Raw genomic sequence first — 21,717 nt, 5'->3', positions numbered from 1 at the left:
AGGAACCATTAGTGTAGGGCTGGGTGATATGGCCTAAAATCCATATCGCGATATAATTTGAAGCACGTGCGGTAACGATATATATTGCGATACATTCTTTTCTTCTGTATAACGTATTTTCCACACTATAAGGCACACTTAAAATCCTTCAATTTTCTCAAAAATCGAGAGTGTGCCTTATGTATGAATTCTGGTTGTGCTTACTGACCTCGAACCAATTTTTGCGTGCAGAAATCTGTTAAAAAAATGTTTTGATGGATTTTCGGAGCATTACGGCTGCCGTAGGGAGGAGCTTCACAGAGTAATCTGGGTCCAAAACTCCGTCCGCTTCAGGTCCCAAAGTCAAACGAACACTGAGAGTTAAAAACCGTCTAAATTCTTTCATCTTTAATAAAATCATCAGCGTTGCTGCTTTACCAGGTGTAACAATTAAGTTTAACATCCATGAAAACAGAATTTATTAAATTTAACGGAGTTAGAAGTTAACAGGAAGTTAGCTCGCTAGCTTCCACCTAAACATGACATACCATGTTCTGACTGAGAGATTTGTGAAACTAAGTAAAATGTACAGCTCTGCTATCACTTCCAACATAAATGAAAACAGAAAACTAAACAGCAGTGATGTTAGTAGGTTTACTGAAGTTGGACTAGCTGGTATATAATGTTGTGCTACATGATCACTAGCAACACAGCTATGTTAGCATAACATTAGCACAGTGAAGCTGGAGGATGAACGCCAACTTTTTTTTCCACTCCATAAAAGTTAACGTGAGGGATTCTGGTGGTCAGGGACAAATGCAATCGCATAGCAGTTTTTGGCTTTCCACATATTTCAAAAGTGCTTCATTTCTTTGCTGTGACTGTCTCCCGGCATAATTTGCAGTTGATAATGGTTTTAGCCGCTGCGATGCTTTCGACGAAAACAGGCGCAGCTTGATGACATCATCAACATGCGCTATCGCGATAGAGCGGTATAGTCAAAATCTCTATCGTTGGCCAAATTTATAATAGTGATGTGCGATACCACTGATTTTCTTTCCGATCCAATACCAAGTAATATTCAGGGTGGTATCGACGATACTGATCCGATACCGATACTTTGTACAAAAACTTGTTTTATTTATTGTATCTCAAATTATAGCATCATAATGATTACAGGAATTCAGATTACTTGTTCTTATCACTTAATAATGCAGAGTTCATCATATAGGAAAAAAAAAACTGAAGTTGTGCGCTATTTGAACACTTTGCCTGCCTGCAGCACTAAAGTATAAGTGCTATAAGTATAATATCAGCCTGATGTCTGCAGTTTAGTGTCAGCACAAGTTTCACATCATATTCATCTCAGCACAACTAAAACATGTGACTGACCTCAGAGTTTCAAGTTTACATCCTGGACTCTCCAGGAAACCACACAGATGCTTCACTCCTGAATCCTGCAGGTTGGTGTTGTGACTCAGGTCCAGCTCTCTCAGATGGGAGGGGTTGGACTTCAGCGCTGCTGCCAGATAATCACAGATGATCTCTGAAAAATTACAGTCCTTCAATCTGTATAAAGAATGAAAGATGTAAGTTTATTAGACAAAGTGCTTGAAATCATTCAGTGTTTCATCATCTGTTCAGAGCTGAAGAAGGTTCAGAATGTAGAAGTTTAGAAAATGGAAACTCCAAACAGCTGAAGCCAACAGGAAGCAGCTTCAAACAAACACAACAAGAGAAAAAACTCTGAATGTTTCACATTAAAGTCGTACATTTATCATAAAAACAGGACAAAGACTTGAAAAAGTCGTGTTTTTCCTTCCAGGAACCACATGGCTTCACTTTTAAAGGTGAAGTGTGAAAGAAACGGACATATTTGAAGTCCAACACCTTTTTCCAGTCACATGATTAAAGCAGACAAACTACAAGCTCATTTTCATTCCAACAAGTCATCTTCTGACCTGGACTAACAACACTGGTCTCTATGTGCAGCTGGCTGTGAGACCAGTGCTCAGGGAGCGTCTACAAAGTGCAACACTGAAAGAACATCACACACTCATTTTCTTCCATCACACAAACATCTACTGTCATTATTGTCACCAAACTCTGTGGATCCTTTATTGCAAATTCAAATGGGATCAAATGGTCAGACAAAAGAGGGTTATGAGGAAATATGATGAAATGTTGTGTATTAGCAGCAAGTTATTGAATCATTTTCCTCAGAAACCAAACAAAATGATTGACAAACATGTTTTTACAAACTCAGTGTTGGACTTGGATCAGCAGGATAAGCTGATGTTTAAAGGCATTTGAGTCTCGCTGTATGAGAGTCCAGTTATTCCTCAATATTTATGGATGATGTTCTTTCAGTGTTGCACTTTGTAGACGCTCCCTGAGCCTCACAGCCAGCTGCACATGGACCAGCTGACATTACCCAGCATTAGAGGCGGCTGTAAAACATTCATGTTCCCATTTAAATGGTTTGAATTTGAATAAAGCGATGTTGATTCATTCAATCCTGAATCGATGTTTAATATAAATGGATTTTGCCAGAATCTCAGCTTAAAGCTCACAAACTATTTCAACCAGCAGCAAACAGCTAAAAGAGTAAATGAGAGCAGCTAAACACACAAAGATGGAAACACAGAGCGTGGATCGTTCACTCCACGGCACGGACACGGACACGCCGTCGGGGCTGAAAGTGGACAGCTCACAGATCCTGAAGCTGCAGGTTTCATCTGTCTCCAACCAAAACTGAGTGAACCAGCAGCAAAAGAAGATCAAACTCTGCTTCACGTTTGATAAATATGCTGATGAATTCTCTCTGACTTTGGCTGTTCCTGCCTGCACAGCTCTCTCTCTCTCAGTGTCCTCCAAGAACAGCTTCAAACATCTGTTTCTGCATCATTCACTGTTTCTTAGCCACCAGTCTGCTGTTGTGTTCAGTGCTGTCGGCCTCTGACAGCAAAGCCTCGTTTCTGCTGTTCCATGGAAACTTTTTAAAATGCTGACAGATTACAAACTCTCAGCTGTGTCTGTAATCAAACCTCTGTAACTTTGCTTCACTTCAGCAGCATCAGCTCATGTTCACATGTTGATTCATGGTTTGCTTCAGTTTTTGATCCACTGCAGAAGATTTTGAAGCTTATCTGCTATAAAAAGCCAGAAGAGGAAAATCTGCTTCATGTGTTTCTGTTTGATCCTCAGTGACTTTGACACAAAGGCCTCTGCTGTGATGATCACACCTCTGATCAAGTCTCAGTGTCACAACTGATAAATGATCAGAGTTAGAAGATTTCTGACTGTCTGCTGTGTGCCGTGACCTTTGACCCGCTAAAGAGAGTCAGCTGTGGATTATTCATTGTTGTGTCTGATACTCAGAACTGTGAGGAAGAAGCTACACAGTTAATCAGGGTCCCCTCTTTCTGAATCAGGAAAGGTGGGCAGGCCGCGTGTGGGCCGCGGGCCATACGTTGAGTATCACTGTTTGAAATGTGAACATTGTTCTGTCAATGGACTAAACCAGAGAAGAAGAAAACAGACTTTACCATGAAGATCCTCAGTGTGGATCAGTATAATATCAGCCTGATGTCTGCAGTTTAGTGTCAGCACAACTTTCACATCATATTCATCTCAGCACAACTAAAACATGCTGACTGACCTCAGAGTTTCAAGTTTACATCCTGGACTCTCCAGGAAACCACACAGATGCTTCACTCCTGAATCCTGCAGCTGGTTGTTGTTACTCAGGTCCAGCTCTCTCAGATGGGAGGGGTTGGACTTCAGCGCTGCTGCCAGATAATCACAGCTGATCTCTGACAAACCACAGCGCTCCAATCTGTATAAAGAATGAAAGATGTAAGTTTATTAGACAAAATGTGAGCTTGAAATCATTCAGTGTTGCATCATCTGTTCAGAGCTGAAGTTTGGTAGATAGCTATGACATGCTAATCCCATCCAGCAGCTGTATTCTACCTGTAAGCTGATCCCTGCTGAGCCAAAGCACTTTTTCAGATACAAATTACAACCTTTAATAGAAACCTGTTGGTCAGCATCTTATTAGCCTGCTGTTAGCTTCATTCCACAGAAACCTGAGAGAAACTAACAGAGTTGATAAAGAATAAAGAGAAATGTGCTGATTTAAAGCCTTTGAAGTGCTTCAGATGATCTGTGTCCACTTATGTCCACTCATTCATTCATGTAAGCTTCTAATGCAGCTTTGATCTTCACAGTCTGCTTCATGAAACTCATTCTAACCCTGAATGTCAGAGTCTTCCTCCTTCTCTTTCCCATCATTCATGCTGGCAGTGGAGGAGATTTGGATGTTGGACTGTGTTTTGGATGATGTGTGTATGTTTGTGTTGGACTGCTGTCTGTAAAGCAAACGCACATTTTGCTTTGGATTTCAGTGTCAGACAGACTTTAAGGTGGAATGAAGAGTTGGAGAGTTTCACAGTGAATTATCCAGTGGAGGATTTTTCTTCTTCTTTGAAGGTTTGAAATGTGAACATTGTTCTGTCAATGGACTAAACCACAGAAGAAGAAAACAGACTTTATCATGAAGATCCTCAGTGTGGATCAGTATAATATCAGCCTGATGTCTGCAGTTTAGTGTCAGCACAACTTTCACATCATATTCATCTCAGCACAACTAAAACATGCTGACTGACCTCAGAGTTTCAAGTCCACATCCTGGACTCTCCAGGAAACCACACAGATGCTTCACTCCTGGATCCTGCAGGTTGTTCTTACTCGACGACCAGGAGTCACTACTCAGGTCCAGCTCTCTCAGATGGGAGGGGTTGGACTTCAGTGCTGCTGCCAGATAATCACAGCTGATCTCTGACAAACCACAGAGCCTCAATCTGTATAAAGAATGAAAGATGTAAGTTTATTAGACAAAGTGCTTGAAATCATTCAGTGTTTCATCATCTGTTCAGAGCTGAAGAAGGTTCAGAATGTAGAAGTTTAGAAAATGGAAACTCCAAACAGCTGAAGCCAACAGGAAGCAGCTTCAAACAAACACAACAAGAGAAAAAACTCTGAATGTTTCACATTAAAGTCGTACATTTATCAGAAAAACAGGACAAAGACTTGAAAAAGTCGTGTTTTTCCTTCCAGGAACCACATGGCTTCACTTTTAAAGGTGAAGTGTGAAAGAAACGGACATATTTGAAGTCCAACACCTTTTTCCAGTCACATGATTAAAGCAGACAAACTACAAGCTCATTTTCGTTCCAACAAGTCATCTTCTGACCTGGACTAACAACACTGGTCTCTGTGTGCAGCTGGCTGTGAGACCAGTGCTCAGGGAGCGTCTACAAAGTGCAACACTGAAAGAACATCACACACTCATTTGCTTCCATCACACAAACATCTACTGTCATTATTGTCACCAAACTCTGTGGATCCTTTATTGCAAATTCAAATGGGATCAAATGGTCAGACAAAAGAGGGTTATGAGGAAATATGATGAAATGTTGTGTATTAGCAGCAAGTTATTGAATCATTTTCCTCAGAAACCAAACAAAATGATTGACAAACATGTTTTTACAAACTCAGTGTTGGACTTGGATCAGCAGGATAAGCTGATGTTTAAAGGCATTTGAGTCTCGCTGTATGAGAGTCCAGTTATTCCTCAATATTTATGGATGATGTTCTTTCAGTGTTGCACTTTGTAGACGCTCCCTGAGCCTCACAGCCAGCTGCACATGGACCAGCTGACATTACCCAGCATTAGAGGCGGCTGTAAAACATTCATGTTCCCATTTAAATGGTTTGAATTTGAATAAAGCGATGTTGATTCATTCAATCCTGAATCGATGTTTAATATAAATGGATTTTGCCAGAATCTCAGCTTAAAGCTCACAAACTATTTCAACCAGCAGCAAACAGCTAAAACAGTAAATGAGAGCAGCTAAACACACAAAGATGGAAACACAGAGCGTGGATCGTTGACTCGACGGCACGTACACGGACACGCCGTCGGGGCTGAAAGTGGACAGCTCACAGATCCTGAAGCTGCAGGTTTCATCTGTCTCCAACCAAAACTGAGTGAACCAGCAGCAAAAGAAGATCAAACTCTGCTTCACGTTTGATAAATATGCTGATGAATTCTCTCTGACTTTGGCTGTTCCTGCCTGCACAGCTCTCTCTCTCTCAGTGTCCTCCAAGAACAGCTTCAAACATCTGTTTCTGCATCATTCACTGTTTCTTAGCCACCAGTCTGCTGTTGTGTTCAGTGCTGTCGGCCTCTGACAGCAAAGCCTCGTTTCTGCTGTTCCATGGAAACTTTTTAAAATGCTGACAGATTACAAACTCTCAGCTGTGTCTGTAATCAAACCTCTGTAACTTTGCTTCACTTCAGCAGCATCAGCTCATGTTCACATGTTGATTCATGGTTTGCTTCAGTTTTTGATCGACTGCAGAAGATTTTGAAGCTTATCTGCTATAAAAAGCCAGAAGAGGAAAATCTGCTTCATGTGTTTCTGTTTGATCCTCAGTGACTTTGACACAAAGGCCTCTGCTGTGATGATCACACCTCTGATCAAGTCTCACAGTGTCACAACTGATAAATGATCAGAGTTAGAAGATTTCTGACTGTCTGCTGTGTGCCGTGACCTTTGACCTGCTAAAGAGAGTCAGCTGTGGATTATTCATTGTTGTGTCTGATACTCAGAACTGAGAGGAAGAAGCTACACAGTTAATCAGGGTCCCCTCTCTCTGAATCAGGAAAGGTGGGCAGGCCGCGTGTGGGCCGCGGGCCATACGTTGAGTATCACTGTTTGAAATGTGAACATTGTTCTGTCAATGGACTAAACCAGAGAAGAAGAAAACAGCCTTTACCATGAAGATCCTCAGTGTGGATCAGTATAATATCAGCCTGATGTCTGCAGTTTAGGGTCAGCACAACTTTCACATCATATTCATCTCAGCACAACTAAAACATGCTGACTGACCTCAGAGTTTCAAGTCCACATCCTGGACTCTCCAGGAAACCACACAGATGCTTCACTCCTGAATCCTGCAGGTTGTTGTTGTGACTCAGGTCCAGCTCTCTCAGATGGGAGGGGTTGGACTTCAGCGCTGCTGCCAGATAATCACAGATGATCTCTGAAAAATTACAGTCCTTCAATCTGTATAAAGAATGAAAGATGTAAGTTTATTAGACAAAGTGCTTGAAATCATTCAGTGTTTCATCATCTGTTCAGAGCTGAAGAAGGTTCAGAATGTAGAAGTTTAGAAAATGGAAACTCCAAACAGCTGAAGCCAACAGGAAGCAGCTTCAAACAAACACAACAAGAGAAAAAACTCTGAATGTTTCACATTAAAGTCGTACATTTATCATAAAAACAGGACAAAGACTTGAAAAAGTCGTGTTTTTCCTTCCAGGAACCACATGGCTTCACTTTTAAAGGTGAAGTGTGAAAGAAATGGACATATTCGAAGTCCAACACCTTTTTCCAGTCACATGATTAAAGCAGACAAACTACAAGCTCATTTTCATTCCAACAAGTCATCTTCTGACCTGGACTAACAACACTGGTCTCTATGTGCAGCTGGCTGTGAGACCAGTGCTCAGGGAGCGTCTACAAAGTGCAACACTGAAAGAACATCACACACAAACATCTACTGTCATCGTTCATGTTCCTGCTCCTCTGGATTCACACAGAGCCTCTGCTCATGCCGTTGCCATTGTGAATCGCAGTATCGAGGCTCTATAACTCAGACTGAGCATGCTCAGCGCTGATTGACCTTACTCTGATCAGCTGATCTGGAACAGGAAACTGTACAATATTAACATTATTACATCTACACCTGAATCCCAAAACTCACAGAAATATATCACCTGTCCTTAATATTTTGGCACATAGATCATTTATGTGCTTCAGCTCTTCTTACATTACAACATGTTTCAAAAGGAGCAGCTTTTACTTTGAAGACCTGCTGTCTCTGTTTCCTGTTTTCATTGTTGGATAATGAAACAAGTCGATGCTTCAGTGCTTTGAAATTGTGTTACACAAAAATAAGCAAAGTTTTCCTGTTGTTCAGGCAGAATCGAGTGTTGAAGAATGAATTCACACATCAATGAACATTTTCATCAGCACAAGCAGGACAATGAAAGCAGGGAATACCCCAAACTGCCATTTCTGATTCTACAACTTCAACAACTGCACATGAATTATAGTTGTATTATACTATATGTCAAACATCTCCCCGTCACCGCTCCACTTCTGTCAGCCTTTAAATGAACCCTGCTCAAGTCTGTCACTTCTGTTTGGAGCCAAAAGGAAAAACTGTTGTTCAGTCGTTTGGAAAGACACAACATTTCTGAAAGCACTCAAACTTCTGAACATTTGTCTTCAGACACATCCTGAACATTTAGGAACTAAAGAAAGTTTCAAACATCAATCAAAGACCTGAAATACAGAAAAACAACAACAGCTGCAGTCAGTGAACTCACCTCAGAGTCTCCAGTCGACAGTTTGGACTCTCCAGTCCAGCACACAGAAGCTTCACTGCTGAATCCTGCAGGTTGTTGTTACACATGTCCAGCTCTGTCAGATGGGAGGGGTTGGACTTCAGAGCTGAGGCCACAACTTCACAGTGAGTCTCTGAGAGTCGATACCTGGTCAGTCTGTGATTATAGAAAATATAAAATGTGTTATTATAAAAGCAGAAAATCTGCATTATAAACACAGACTGAATGTATATGAAGACAAAACAGAGTGAGGTCATAATCTGATGAACATCTGCTCTTCACATCTGTGCTTCAGCTCCTCTTACTGTGTTTGACACAACGATTGAGTCTCTCTCAGACCTGCAGACTTTTAATGAGAATCTTTGTTTGGCTTTAATCTGCAGATGAAGGAGGAAGATGGTGTCACATTTAGGCTTCCATAATGTCCACAGTCTGTCACTGAGATCTGATCCAGAGTCAGAGTGAAGACACACATTTGGACTGTTTCCTGTTTTGACTCCAGAACATTTTGAATGAGTTCAGCTCAGTGAAGAGTTCCAGCTGGAAAGATGATCTCTGTTTGCTACCTGCTGCTGTCAGGTACGACTGTTCACGTCCACACGCAGGAAAAACCTGCTGACTGTTACCAAACGGAGCAGAAATCTCATCACTGGACAATAATGATGAATGAACTCAGAGCTGCTGATATCAGATCTGATTTCAGGGGAACTAAACTAAAAAGGAACAAATAGAAACAACCATCATGACTCTGTTTGACCTTTAGATCAGAAACTATGGTTCAGAACAGCAGCAGGATTTCAGGCACCGTCACATCCTCAACATCCATATTCCAAACGCTCTTCCTGACAGCTCTTTGTTCCCACTCAGGGAGTTTCCACGTGTAGAAATCATTTCTGAATCTCAGTAGACTGGGAGGTTTTTCCATCTCATGAATCTCTTTCCTAACATCAAACTAGACAAATCAAACAAAGGAACTGGAGTCTGTCTAATTTCTGACCCCAGTAAAGCTTGTATTGTAAGTAAGTAAGTAAAATTTATTTATATAGCACTTTTTAAGACAAGAAGCTGTTACAAAGTGCTTCACATGGGAATGAAGGCATATAAAAATTTTCAAATGTATATCGTGATAAATATTTTTGGTCATATCGCCCTGCTCTAACTGGGATACCCCGACATACTCTCTCTCCATCTGCTCCCACAGCCTCATATTCACAGCTGTCCCTTCTCTCAGCATCCACACTCAGGGTGGGGGCGGGGTCAACACCAGTCAAAACCATTGCTTTGGCCTTATGGCCATTTTATTAGTGGGCGTTTCTCAGTAACAAGCAGGCCTACGCACAGGTGTTTGGACATGTGTGGACCCGACCTATACTTAAAGTTTTTAAATCCTCTGTTTCTCACCAGCTACACTTTTAATATTGTCTTTAGGCGAGAATGTAGAAGTGTAAGTTTAAAATATCGATTTGTTAAGCTGGAGTATTCACTCTGACATTTTTGGAGAGCGGTCAGAGCTCGTACACTGCAGACAAACATGTCTCCCAGCACACAGCTGACTGTCAACTCTCTGAGATTGGATATGATTCATTTAGATTATATCTGTAAGGTGAAGTTTATCTCGGTGTTTATTTGTTCCTGAGGACGTCAGCTCGGCTCAGATTAAAGTTTAAAACTGAACAATTTTAATGAACCTTAACGCCTCCCTGGAGCATATATGGAACTGAATCAGTCACTTTTCTTTATTTCCTGATGTTCATATGTGACATACATGTTTTAACCATTAATTTGGAATTAAACTGACATTTAATATATTTTAAGGAGGAAAGAGAAATTTCACCAGAGGATGTTGATGCTGTTCATGGAGACTGAAGACAGGCAGAATGATTTATTTGTCTGTTTCTTAATATTTCTGCTGCTCTTTCCTCTGGTGTAAAAATATTTTAACTGTTGGTTTTAATTCAAAATCAATGGTTAAAATACCAACAAACTTGTGGTGTTAGTGTTGATATTCTGTGAGTTATTTAAAGAGATCACACAGGTACAGGATAGGGGTGGGTTTTAATAATCGATTCATTGATTAAAATCGATTCTGGCTTGGATAACGTGAAATCGATTCATTAAAATCCTGAATCGACTTTTTAATATAAATTTATTTTGCCCGAAACGCCAGAATCTCAGGTGAAACCTCACACAATTTCAACAACCACCAAACAGCTAAGACAGTAAATGAGAGCAGGAACACGGATTCTGCACAAGGACGTAAACACACAGCGCGGACCCGCGGATCAGAATCAGTGAGATGTCGCCTTTCTCACAGTCGGGGCTGAAAGCGACAGCTCGCTGATTCTGATGTTTCGGCGGGTCCGCGCTTTGTGTTCACGCCCTTTTTGCGCTGATTCTAAAGCTGTTAGTTTGATCTCTCTCCGAACAATATTGACCGAACCAGCAGCAAAAGAAGATCCAAACTACGCTTCACATAAACATCGTCATGAAATCACTCTGACTTTTACTGTTTTGCTTCACCCACGATAAAAATCACACTTCATGCACAGCTCTCTCTCTCTCTCTCTCTCTCTGTACTGTTTTCTGCATTATTCGCTTGCTTGTTACACACAAGTCTACCGTTGTTTACAGCGCTGTCGCCGCTGGTCTTTTCACTTACATACTTCTGAAAAGAAAACCTAATTTCTGCTGTTCAATACTGAACAAATTTAAACTTTTTAAAATTATGCAAAATTCAAAACGCTTAGTGTCTCTAATAAAACCGCTGTAACGTCACAGGTAACGTTCATATGTTGATTAATGGTTTTCTTTCGTTTTTGATTTACTGCAGAATATTTTTTTTATTTATTTTTATAAAATATTTTATATAAATATTTTATAAATATTGTTATAAAATCCCAGGCCAGGAAAACCACCTTCATGTTTTTCTGTTTTATCTTCAGCTACTTTGACACAAAGGCATCTGCTGTGACGCTCACACCTTTGATAAAGTCTTGCGTGTGTCAGCTTCCTTTTTTTGTAAATCAGTACATTTACAAAAATATGTAAATGTACTGATCTGAATTATAATATTTCTGACTGTCAAAATTTCCCAGATTCAAATCGAATTGAATCGAATCGATTCTAGAAATCAGTGACGATACCCAGCCCTAGTACAGGACATATTTTATGTTTAAGTTTATGCATGTTTGTGGTGTGATGTGCATGTAGTGGGCTGTTATGTTGTAAACTGTGTGGATGTGTTTGGGAACAGAAAGATTATTTTACTGCATAAAACGGCGCTGATCACATCAGCTGTTTCTGCCGCTGACACACTCGGCCGGTGAACCACCTGACTCACACAGGCTCTCCTCCTCCACAGTCCTTGTTTATGAAGAGCTTTACAAACACAACATCACGGCTAACAGCTGGATTCTCCTGTTTCAGTGCCAAACAGCCACTTCCTGCTACAGACAGTAAAGTGGACAGTTTGGCGCTAAACATGTTTTTAAATCTTTGAGCTCTTATTTGTTAAAGCCAGCTTCACAGACAGATCTGTGTCAGTGTGTTAGAGCAGGGCTCAGTGGTGTAAACGAGCCTTTATATGTGTTTCATCTCCATTTTTACATTAAACTGAACCAAAACACTGAAAACTTCACCTGATGTGTCTGTGTAGGTTCTCATCATACAGTCATGGTAATCTAAGGAGCCTGGAAAGAAAAGTGACTTTTTTAACTTTCTTGAAGACGTCTCATCTCTCAAAACCTCAGCTGATAATCACCCACACCCTTTTTCACACCTTGGCTCATGTGATGAGCCACATGATCAATAGTTGGTCAACGACCCTCTTAAGGGACACTCCCACTAGGATTAAAATCTGGGACTCTCCACTATTTGGTTTTAGAAGTGAAGAAGCTGAATGTTCGGATTAAACATCTTCAAAAAACTTAAAGCAGTGCACTCGCTTTTCTTTCTAAGCGGCCTTTCTTAGAGCACCTGATATAACCTGAGTAAATTATGTCGAGTGTCAGTGGTTTGAAAACTCTGCGGCATGACCCGGGTGTTGCTGGTGGCATCATGAGCTTAGACCCCTCAGTCAGCTCGGTCTAAAGCCATCGGAGCACTAACAGCCACAAATAGGCACTAACGTGACAAACTGAGCCGACATTTAAAGAGTGCCCACTACAGTCTCAGCTAAAACATATTAAAATGTGCAACGTCAACAACTGTACACTGGACTCCATTTCAGTGCAAAATAATGAAACAAAGTAAATCCACCCATCCAATCTCCTCTGCCTGTCCTTATTATCAATAAAATAATTAATAAAACAGAAAATCATAGAAAAAGTAATCTTTGTTATTGCATCATCACACATCAGTTCCCAGTAACTAGTCAGAATGAGACGTTGGTTTCATCTTCCTCACACTCATCTCACTCCCCGGTCACAACAGGTGGTGACTTTAACTCTGTGTTACAACCTGGCTCAAAGCTGCAAAAGAGGGTGGAGACTGAAAACAGAGACCGGTTTCATTTTGAAGTACTTAATAACCTCGGCTAAAGATGACACCAGACAGCGTGACAGGGTCTGACAATGAGTGGTGTCGTCGTCCTAGCCGACCTCGGCAGTTATTCACACGCCATGACCAAAAACTCCTGCAGTGTCACAGCAGATAGAGGAGGAGTCACAGAGGAGCGTAACAGCTGTGACCGATGCAACAGGAGGACGAGCTCCAACAGTAAACACACTGTGAAGACAGGAAAGCAGTCACGAGTGATGTTGGTCCTGTTTTTATCTCCACTAAAACCTCTCTAACGTCACATGTAACAGAACACAGACACATCTGATTATCAGGGACCACGACCCACATCTTTGCCTCACTATGTTTATAAGAAGAGACTGAAAATAATGATTCTCCCACCACATCACCAACACTTTTATGGCAAACAGATAATAGTGAGTGACAAGAGGTGAACTGTTTCATATGCAGTTCACAGGGGTAAATACATTTAAACCAAAGACACTGGAAGACAAAATGAAAAGAACTTAAGGTTCAATTCAAGAAGCTCAACAGAACTCAGAACTCATGTAACATGATCAAGATTTCCTGTTAAAAACATATGTGTAAAGTATAATAGTATACTATACTAATAATACTGTATAGTATAATAGTAGGCTATACTAATAATACTGTGTAGTATAATAGTAGGCTATACTAATAATACTGTATAGTATAATAGTAGGCTATACTAATAATACTGTGTAGTATAATAGTAGGCTATACTAATAATACTGTATAGTATAATAGTAGGCTATACTAATAATACTGTATAGTATAATAGTATGCTATACTAATAATACTGTATAGTATAATAGTAGGCTATACTAATAATACTGTGTAGTATAATAGTAGACTATACTAATAATAGTGTGTAGTATAATAGTAGACTATACTAATAATAGTGTATAGTATAATAGTAGACTATACTAATAATAGTGTATAGTATAATAGTAGACTATACTAATAATAGTGTGTAGTATAATAGTATACTATACTAATAATAGTGTGTAGTATAATAGTATACTATACTAATAATAGTGTGTAGTATAATAGTATACTATACTAATAATAGTGTGTAGTATAATAGTAGACTATACTAATAATAGTGTGTAGTATAATAGTATGCTATACTAATAATAGTGTGTAGTATAATAGTATACTATACTAATAATAGTGTGTAGTATAATAGTAGACTATACTAATAATACTGTATAGTATAATAGTAGACTATACTAATAATAGTGTGTAGTATAATAGTATGCTATACTAATAATAGTGTGTAGTATAATAGTATACTATACTAATAATAGTGTGTAGTATAATAGTATACTATACTAATAATAGTGTGTAGTATAATAGTAGACTATACTAATAATAGTGTGTAGTATAATAGTAGACTATACTAATAATACTGTGTAGTATAATAGTATGCTATACTAATAATAGTGTGTAGTATAATAGTATACTATACTAATAATACTGTATAGTATAATAGTATGCTATACTAATAATAGTGTGTAGTATAATAGTAGACTATACTAATAATAGTGTGTAGTATAATAGTATGCTATACTAATAATACTGTGTAGTATAATAGTATACTATACTAATAATACTGTATAGTATAATAGTAGACTATACTAATAATAGTGTATAGTATAATAGTAGACTATACTAATAATAGTGTGTAGTATAATAGTAGACTATACTAATAATAGTGTGTAGTATAATAGTAGACTATACTAATAATAGTGTGTAGTATAATAGTATGCTATACTAATAATAGTGTGTAGTATAATAGTAGAATATACTAATAATAGTGTGTAGTATAATAGTATACTATACTAATAATAGTGTGTAGTATAATAGTAGACTATACTAATAATAGTGTGTAGTATAAATAGTATGCTATACTAATAATAGTGTGTAGTATAATAGTATACTATACTAATAATAGTGTGTAGTATAATAGTATACTATACTAATAATAGTGTGTAGTATAATAGTATACTATACTAATAATACTGTATAGTATAATAGTATACTATACTAATAATAGTGTGTAGTATAATAGTAGACTATACTAATAATACTGTGTAGTATAATAGTATACTATACTAATAATACTGTATAGTATAATAGTATGCTATACTAATAATAGTGTGTAGTATAATAGTAGACTATACTAATAATAGTGTGTAGTATAATAGTAGACTATACTAATAATACTGTGTAGTATAATAGTATACTATACTAATAATAGTGTGTAGTATAATAGTAGACTATACTAATAATAGTGTGTAGTATAATAGTATACTATACTAATAATACTGTGTAGTATAATAGTATGCTATACTAATAATAGTGTGTAGTATAATAGTAGACTATACTAATAATAGTGTGTAGTATAATAGTAGACTATACTAATAATAGTGTGTAGTATAATAGTATACTATACTAATAATACTGTATAGTATAATAGTATGCTATACTAATAATAGTGTGTAGTATAATAGTAGACTATACTAATAATAGTGTGTAGTATAATAGTATACTATACTAATAATACTGTGTAGTATAATAGTATGCTATACTAATAATAGTGTGTAGTATAATAGTAGACTATACTAATAATAGTGTGTAGTATAATAGTAGACTATACTAATAATAGTGTGTAGTATAATAGTATGCTATACTAATAATACTGTGTAGTATAATAGTATGCTATACTAATAATAGTGTGTAGTATAATAGTATACTATACTAATAATACTGTATAGTATAATAGTATGCTATACTAATAATAGTGTGTAGTATAATAGTAGACTATACTAATAATAGTGTGTAGTATAATAGTATGCTATACTAATAATACTGTGTAGTATAATAGTATGCTATACTAATAATAGTGTGTAGTATAATAGTATGCTATACTAATAATAGTGTGTAGTATAATAGTAGACTATACTAATAATAGTGTGTAGTATAATAGTAGACTATACTAATAATAGTGTGTAGTATAATAGTATACTATACTAATAATACTGTGTAGTATAATAGTATGCTATACTAATAATAGTGTGTAGTATAATAGTAGACTATATTAATAATAGTGTGTAGTATAATAGTAGACTATACTAATAATACTGTATAGTATAATAGTATGCTATACTAATAATAGTGTGTAGTATAATAGTAGACTATACTAATAATAGTGTGTAGTATAATAGTATACTATACTAATAATACTGTGTAGTATAATAGTATGCTATACTAATAATAGTGTGTAGTATAATAGTAGACTATACTAATAATACTGTATAGTATAATAGTATGCTATACTAATAATACTGTGTAGTATAATAGTATGCTATACTAATAATAGTGTGTAGTATAATAGTATACTATACTAATAATAGTGTGTAGTATAATAGTATGCTATACTAATAATAGTGTGTAGTATAATAGTATACTATACTAATAATACTGTATAGTATAATAGTATACTATACTAATAATACTGTGTAGTATAATAGTATGCTATACTAATAATAGTGTGTAGTATAATAGTAGACTATACTAATAATAGTGTGTAGTATAATAGTATACTATATTAATAATACTGTATAGTATAATAGTATGCTATACTAATAATAGTGTGTAGTATAATAGTAGACTATACTAATAATAGTGTGTAGTATAATAGTATACTATACTAATAATACTGTATAGTATAATAGTATGCTATACTAATAATAGTGTGTAGTATAATAGTATACTATACTAATAATACTGTATAGTATAATAGTATGCTATACTAATAATAGTGTGTAGTATAATAGTAGACTATACTAATAATAGTGTGTAGTATAATAGTATACTATACTAATAATACTGTATAGTATAATAGTATGCTATACTAATAATAGTGTGTAGTATAATAGTATACTATACTAATAATACTGTATAGTATAATAGTATGCTATACTAATAATAGTGTGTAGTATAATAGTATACTATACTAATAATACTGTATAGTATAATAGTATGCTATACTAATAATAGTGTGTAGTATAATAGTAGACTATACTAATAATAGTGTGTAGTATAATAGTATACTATACTAATAATACTGTATAGTATAATAGTATGCTATACTAATAATAGTGTGTAGTATAATAGTAGACTATACTAATAATAGTGTGTAGTATAATAGTAGACTATACTAATAATAGTGTGTAGTATAATAGTATACTATACTAATAATACTGTATAGTATAATAGTATGCTATACTAATAATAGTGTGTAGTATAATAGTAGACTATACTAATAATAGTGTGTAGTATAATAGTATACTATACTAATAATACTGTGTAGTATAATAGTATGCTATACTAATAATAGTGTGTAGTATAATAGTAGACTATACTAATAATAGTGTGTAGTATAATAGTATACTATACTAATAATACTGTGTAGTATAATAGTATACTATACTAATAATAGTGTGTAGTATAATAGTAGACTATACTAATAATAGTGTATAGTATAATAGTATACTATACTAATAATACTGTATAGTATAATAGTATGCTATACTAATAATAGTGTGTAGTATAATAGTAGATTATACTAATAATAGTGTGTAGTATAATAGTATACTATACTAATAATAGTGTGTAGTATAATAGTATACTATACTAATAATACTGTGTAGTATAATAGTATGCTATACTAATAATACTGTATAGTATAATAGTATGCTGTACTAATAATAGTGTGTAGTATAATCATAAATCTGGCAAATGTTGAAAACTTCTATACAATCTCAATATTATGGGGGATCAGAAGAGTCAAAATACAGTTTATGCTTCAATAATAAATTGTGCAATAAAACATGAGTAAATTTATTTCATTTTAAAAAACATTTTTGAATTCCAATTTTTAAAAAGATTTTAAAATCTTTTAAAAAATAAAATCAAAGATTACTTTGTACATTTAAAATGGTGATTCCACTCCTCATTTGAAAATCCATTTCTTCACTGCATTTCCCTTTCCTCTTAGCTCAGGATTACCATATTAGGCATTAGCTGACCTCTGACCTTATGTTCCACTTGGGTGGTGTCAGAGTCTCGTCTCTGTTTTTACAGAGGATGTGGTTCTGTTGGCTTCATCAGGTGATGGCCTCCAGCTCACAGTGGAGCTGTTCTCAGCTGAGTGTGAAGCCGTGTGAATGAGGATCAGCATCTGAGGCCATGGTCCTCAGCTGGGAAAGGGTGGAGCCCACTCTGGGTCAGAGACAAGTTCACGCCCCAAGTGGAGGAGTCTGAGTATCTCAGGGTGGTGTAAAGAAGGGGGAGGGGAGCAGGAATCAACAGACAGACTGTTGCTGCGGTAACAGTGAGGTGGACGCTGTACCGGTCCGTCGTGGTGAAGAGAGAGAGAGCTGAGCGTGACAGCGAAGCTCTAAATTTACCGGTCGATTTACGTCCCTGCCCTCACCTATGGTCACGAGCTGTGGGCAGTGACTGGAAGAACCAGATCGTGGTTACAAGGGGGGCAAATAAATTTACTCAGAAGGGTAGCTGGTGTCTCCCTTAGAGACGGGGTGAGGAGAATCCCCTTCACAACAGCCAATCAAGTGAACAAGACTCTCCAGGAGGTAAACATTTAAATATCCAAGTCTACCATAAAGAGAAAACTGCATGAAGGTAAACACAGATGGTGCATTACAATTCATTGCATGTGTTTTACATTAAGAATGGAGGATATACCGTCCACTTTCACTCTGTCTGTAGCAGCAAGTGGCTCTTTGTTGTTTGGCTGCACGGAAACAGGAGAATGTTGGTGTTTGGAAAGCACTTTATAACCAAGGACTGTGTTTTTAATTTAAAGATTAAACTATTAACCTGCACTGATCAATGATGTCAATAAGCACATCTGGACTCACCGAGCCTTTCTGCAGTTCCTCACAGCTGGAATCAGTCTCAGTCGTCCCTCCTTTGAAGCTTTGTACTTGTGCAGGTCCAACTCATCCAGAACCTCCTCTGACATCTGCAGCATGAAGGCCAGAGCTGAGCAGTGGATCATAGTGAGGTCCTTTGACCTTTTCTCTGACTTCAGGAACTGTTGGATCTCCTGATGAACTGAGAGGTCGTTCATCTCCATCAGACAGTGGAAGATGTTGATGCTTCTGTCAGGAGAAGATTTAAATGTCTTGTTATTTTTCAGGTTCTTGGTGACTTTCTGGATGATTCCTGGACTGATCTCTGTCTGACCCAGCAGACCTCCTAAGAGTCTCTGGTTGGACTCCAGACAGAGGCCATGAAGGAAGCGGACAAACAGGTCCAGGTGGCCATTTTTACTCTGGAGGGATTTCTCCATGGCTCGTTTAAGGAAATCATCCAGAGATGACCCATTGTACTTTTGTCCCAGGAAGTCCTTCAGCACCTCAGTCTTCCTGCTGGTGAAACAGTGGAACATGTAGACTGCAGCCAGAAACTCCTGAATGCTCAGATGAACAAAGCAGTAGACTGGTTTCTGGAAGATCACACACTCTCTTTTGAAGATCTCTGTACAAACTCCTGAGTACACCGAGGCCTCTGTCACATCCAGACCACACTGCTCCAGGTCTTCTTGGTAGAACATGATGTTTCCTTTCTCCAGATGTTCAAACGCCAGCCTCCCCAGCTTCAGAAGAACTTCCCTGTCAGCCTCCGTCAGCTCCTGTGGACTCGTCTCATGTCCCTCATGGTACTTGTTCTTCTTCCTCTTTGTCTGAACCAGCAGGAAGTGTGAGTACATGTCAGTCAGGGTCTTGGGCAGCTCTCCTCTCTGCTCTGTAGTCAACATGTGCTCCAGAACTGTAGCAGTGATCCAGCAGAAGAGTGGGATACTACACATGATGTGGAGGCTCCTGGATGTCTTCATGTGGGAGATGATTCTGCTGGACAGCTCTTCATCACTGAATCTCCTCCTGAAGTACTCCTCCTTCTGGGCGTCAGTGAAGCCTCGTACTTCTGTTAGCCTGTCGACACATGTAGGAGGGATCTGATTGGCCGCTGCAGGTCGGGAAGTTATCCAGACGAGAGCCGAGGGAAGCAGATTCCCCTGGATGAGGTTTGTCAGCAGCTGGCTGACTGATGACTTCTGTGTGACATCAGACAGCAGCTTCCTGTTGGTGAAATCCAATGAAAGTCTGCTTTCATCCAGGCCGTCAAAGATGAACAAAAGCTGAGAGACAGCCAGCTTCTCTGCTGTGACCTTCTGTAATGTTGGATGGAAAACATGGAGCAGCTCCAGAAGACTGTACTGCTCATCTCTGATCAGGTTCAGCTCCCTGAATGAAAGCAGAACCACCACACTGACATGTTGGTTCTCCAAGCCCTCTGCCCAGTCCAGAGTGAACTTCTGCACTGAGAAGGTTTTTCCAACACCAGCCACGCCGTTGGTCAGAACCACTCTGATGGGTCTCTGTTGGTCAGGTAAGGCTTTAAAGATGTCCTGGCACCTGATTGGAGCGTCATGGAGGGCGTCCATCTTGGAAGCTGTCTCCAGCTGCCTCACCTCATGTTGGGTATGAACCTCTTCACTCTGTCCCTCTGTGATGTAGAGCTCAGTGTAGATCCTGTTGAGGAGGGTTCTACTTCCTGTTTCATCACTTCCTTCAGTCACACGTTCACATCTCCTCCTCAGACTGATCTTATGTTCATCTAAAACCTCCTGCAGACCAACATCTGCTGAAAGAAAGAAAAAGAGAAAGAAAACTCTTCAATGTCTGAACAACAACAAGAAGTCCAGTTTTCAGAAACGAGTCCATCAGCAGACAGATGTTCAGTCTTACTTTGTACACAGCTGCTCTGACTGGCTGTCTGCAGTCCAGCTCTGCTTCTGGATCTTTCTCCACACTGGGGACAGGAGGAGTCTCCTGATGAAGCAGACTGGTCCCAGTATGAGCAGATGCACCGTCTGCAGAACCAGTGTCCACAGCTGGTAGAGACTGGATCCTTCAGGACGTCCTGACACAAAGCACAGCAGGACAGCTGCTCCTCCTCACAAACACCACTCCTCTTCCTCTCTCTGTGAACACATTTCTTTATCACTAACAGTTGCTAAAACTATTCAAATTTAAAAGATGGTGCAGAAGTTGTGATGGTCACATAGTAAAGTGGAGATACTTTTCTGTTTGAAGGCAGCGTTCAGTCTGGAAACAAAGTGATGCTTCACTGATTTCATCAACACTAATGAGCTGCTTTTCCTCAGTAATAAACACTCAGTAATCTGCCTGCAGTTTGCTATGAATATATACTTCCTGCAAAGACTTCACAATAAAAGCCTTCCATCAGAGGTCGCTGCTTACATCCTTCAGGTTTTCCAGTCAGTGTGCAGATTAGCTTGGTTTAGCTCATTTTCATTACTTTACAGAAGAAACTGATTAGTTACAGAAACATATCCAAGATGAGCAGGTTCCCCTACAGCATCAACTCTAAGCAGCTAAAACAAAAGTGTCCCAGCTGTCAGTCAGACTGTACTCGGTGCCACATTACAGATGTGGTTTCTGACAGCTGCTCCAGCTGCAGGATCAAACACACACAGGTCCAAACATCTTTGTCTTTGTTGCTTCTTTATTATTGAACAACACAACATGAGGCCGGCACAGGGAGAGGAGAAGTTATTACAATCAACTCCTCTGAGCACTCAAAGTACTTTGACTTTA

At 38.1% G+C, this 21,717-nt stretch overlaps 1 protein-coding gene across 1 annotated transcript; it reads right to left on the bottom strand.

Annotated features, from left to right (window-relative positions):
- Nucleotides 1-843: 843 nt before the first annotated feature.
- On the bottom strand, nt 844-20,708 carry LOC109200629 (NACHT, LRR and PYD domains-containing protein 12-like; the record flags this gene model as incomplete). Its single annotated transcript, XM_025904400.1, has 7 exons — nt 844-910; nt 1,393-1,548; nt 3,641-3,817; nt 4,650-4,844; nt 6,939-7,115; nt 8,444-8,617; nt 18,952-20,708. Coding segments are annotated over 7 exons (2,703 nt in total), but the record flags the coding sequence as incomplete, so codon positions are not given.
- Nucleotides 20,709-21,717: the final 1,009 nt, after the last annotated feature.

This window comes from Oreochromis niloticus, unplaced genomic scaffold, assembly GCF_001858045.2.
Source record: "Oreochromis niloticus isolate F11D_XX unplaced genomic scaffold, O_niloticus_UMD_NMBU tig00001432_pilon, whole genome shotgun sequence".
Classification (NCBI taxonomy): domain Eukaryota; kingdom Metazoa; phylum Chordata; class Actinopteri; order Cichliformes; family Cichlidae; genus Oreochromis; species Oreochromis niloticus.
The sequence above is the reverse complement of the archived record's forward strand: the minus strand, read 5'-3'. Positions and strand labels throughout refer to the sequence as shown.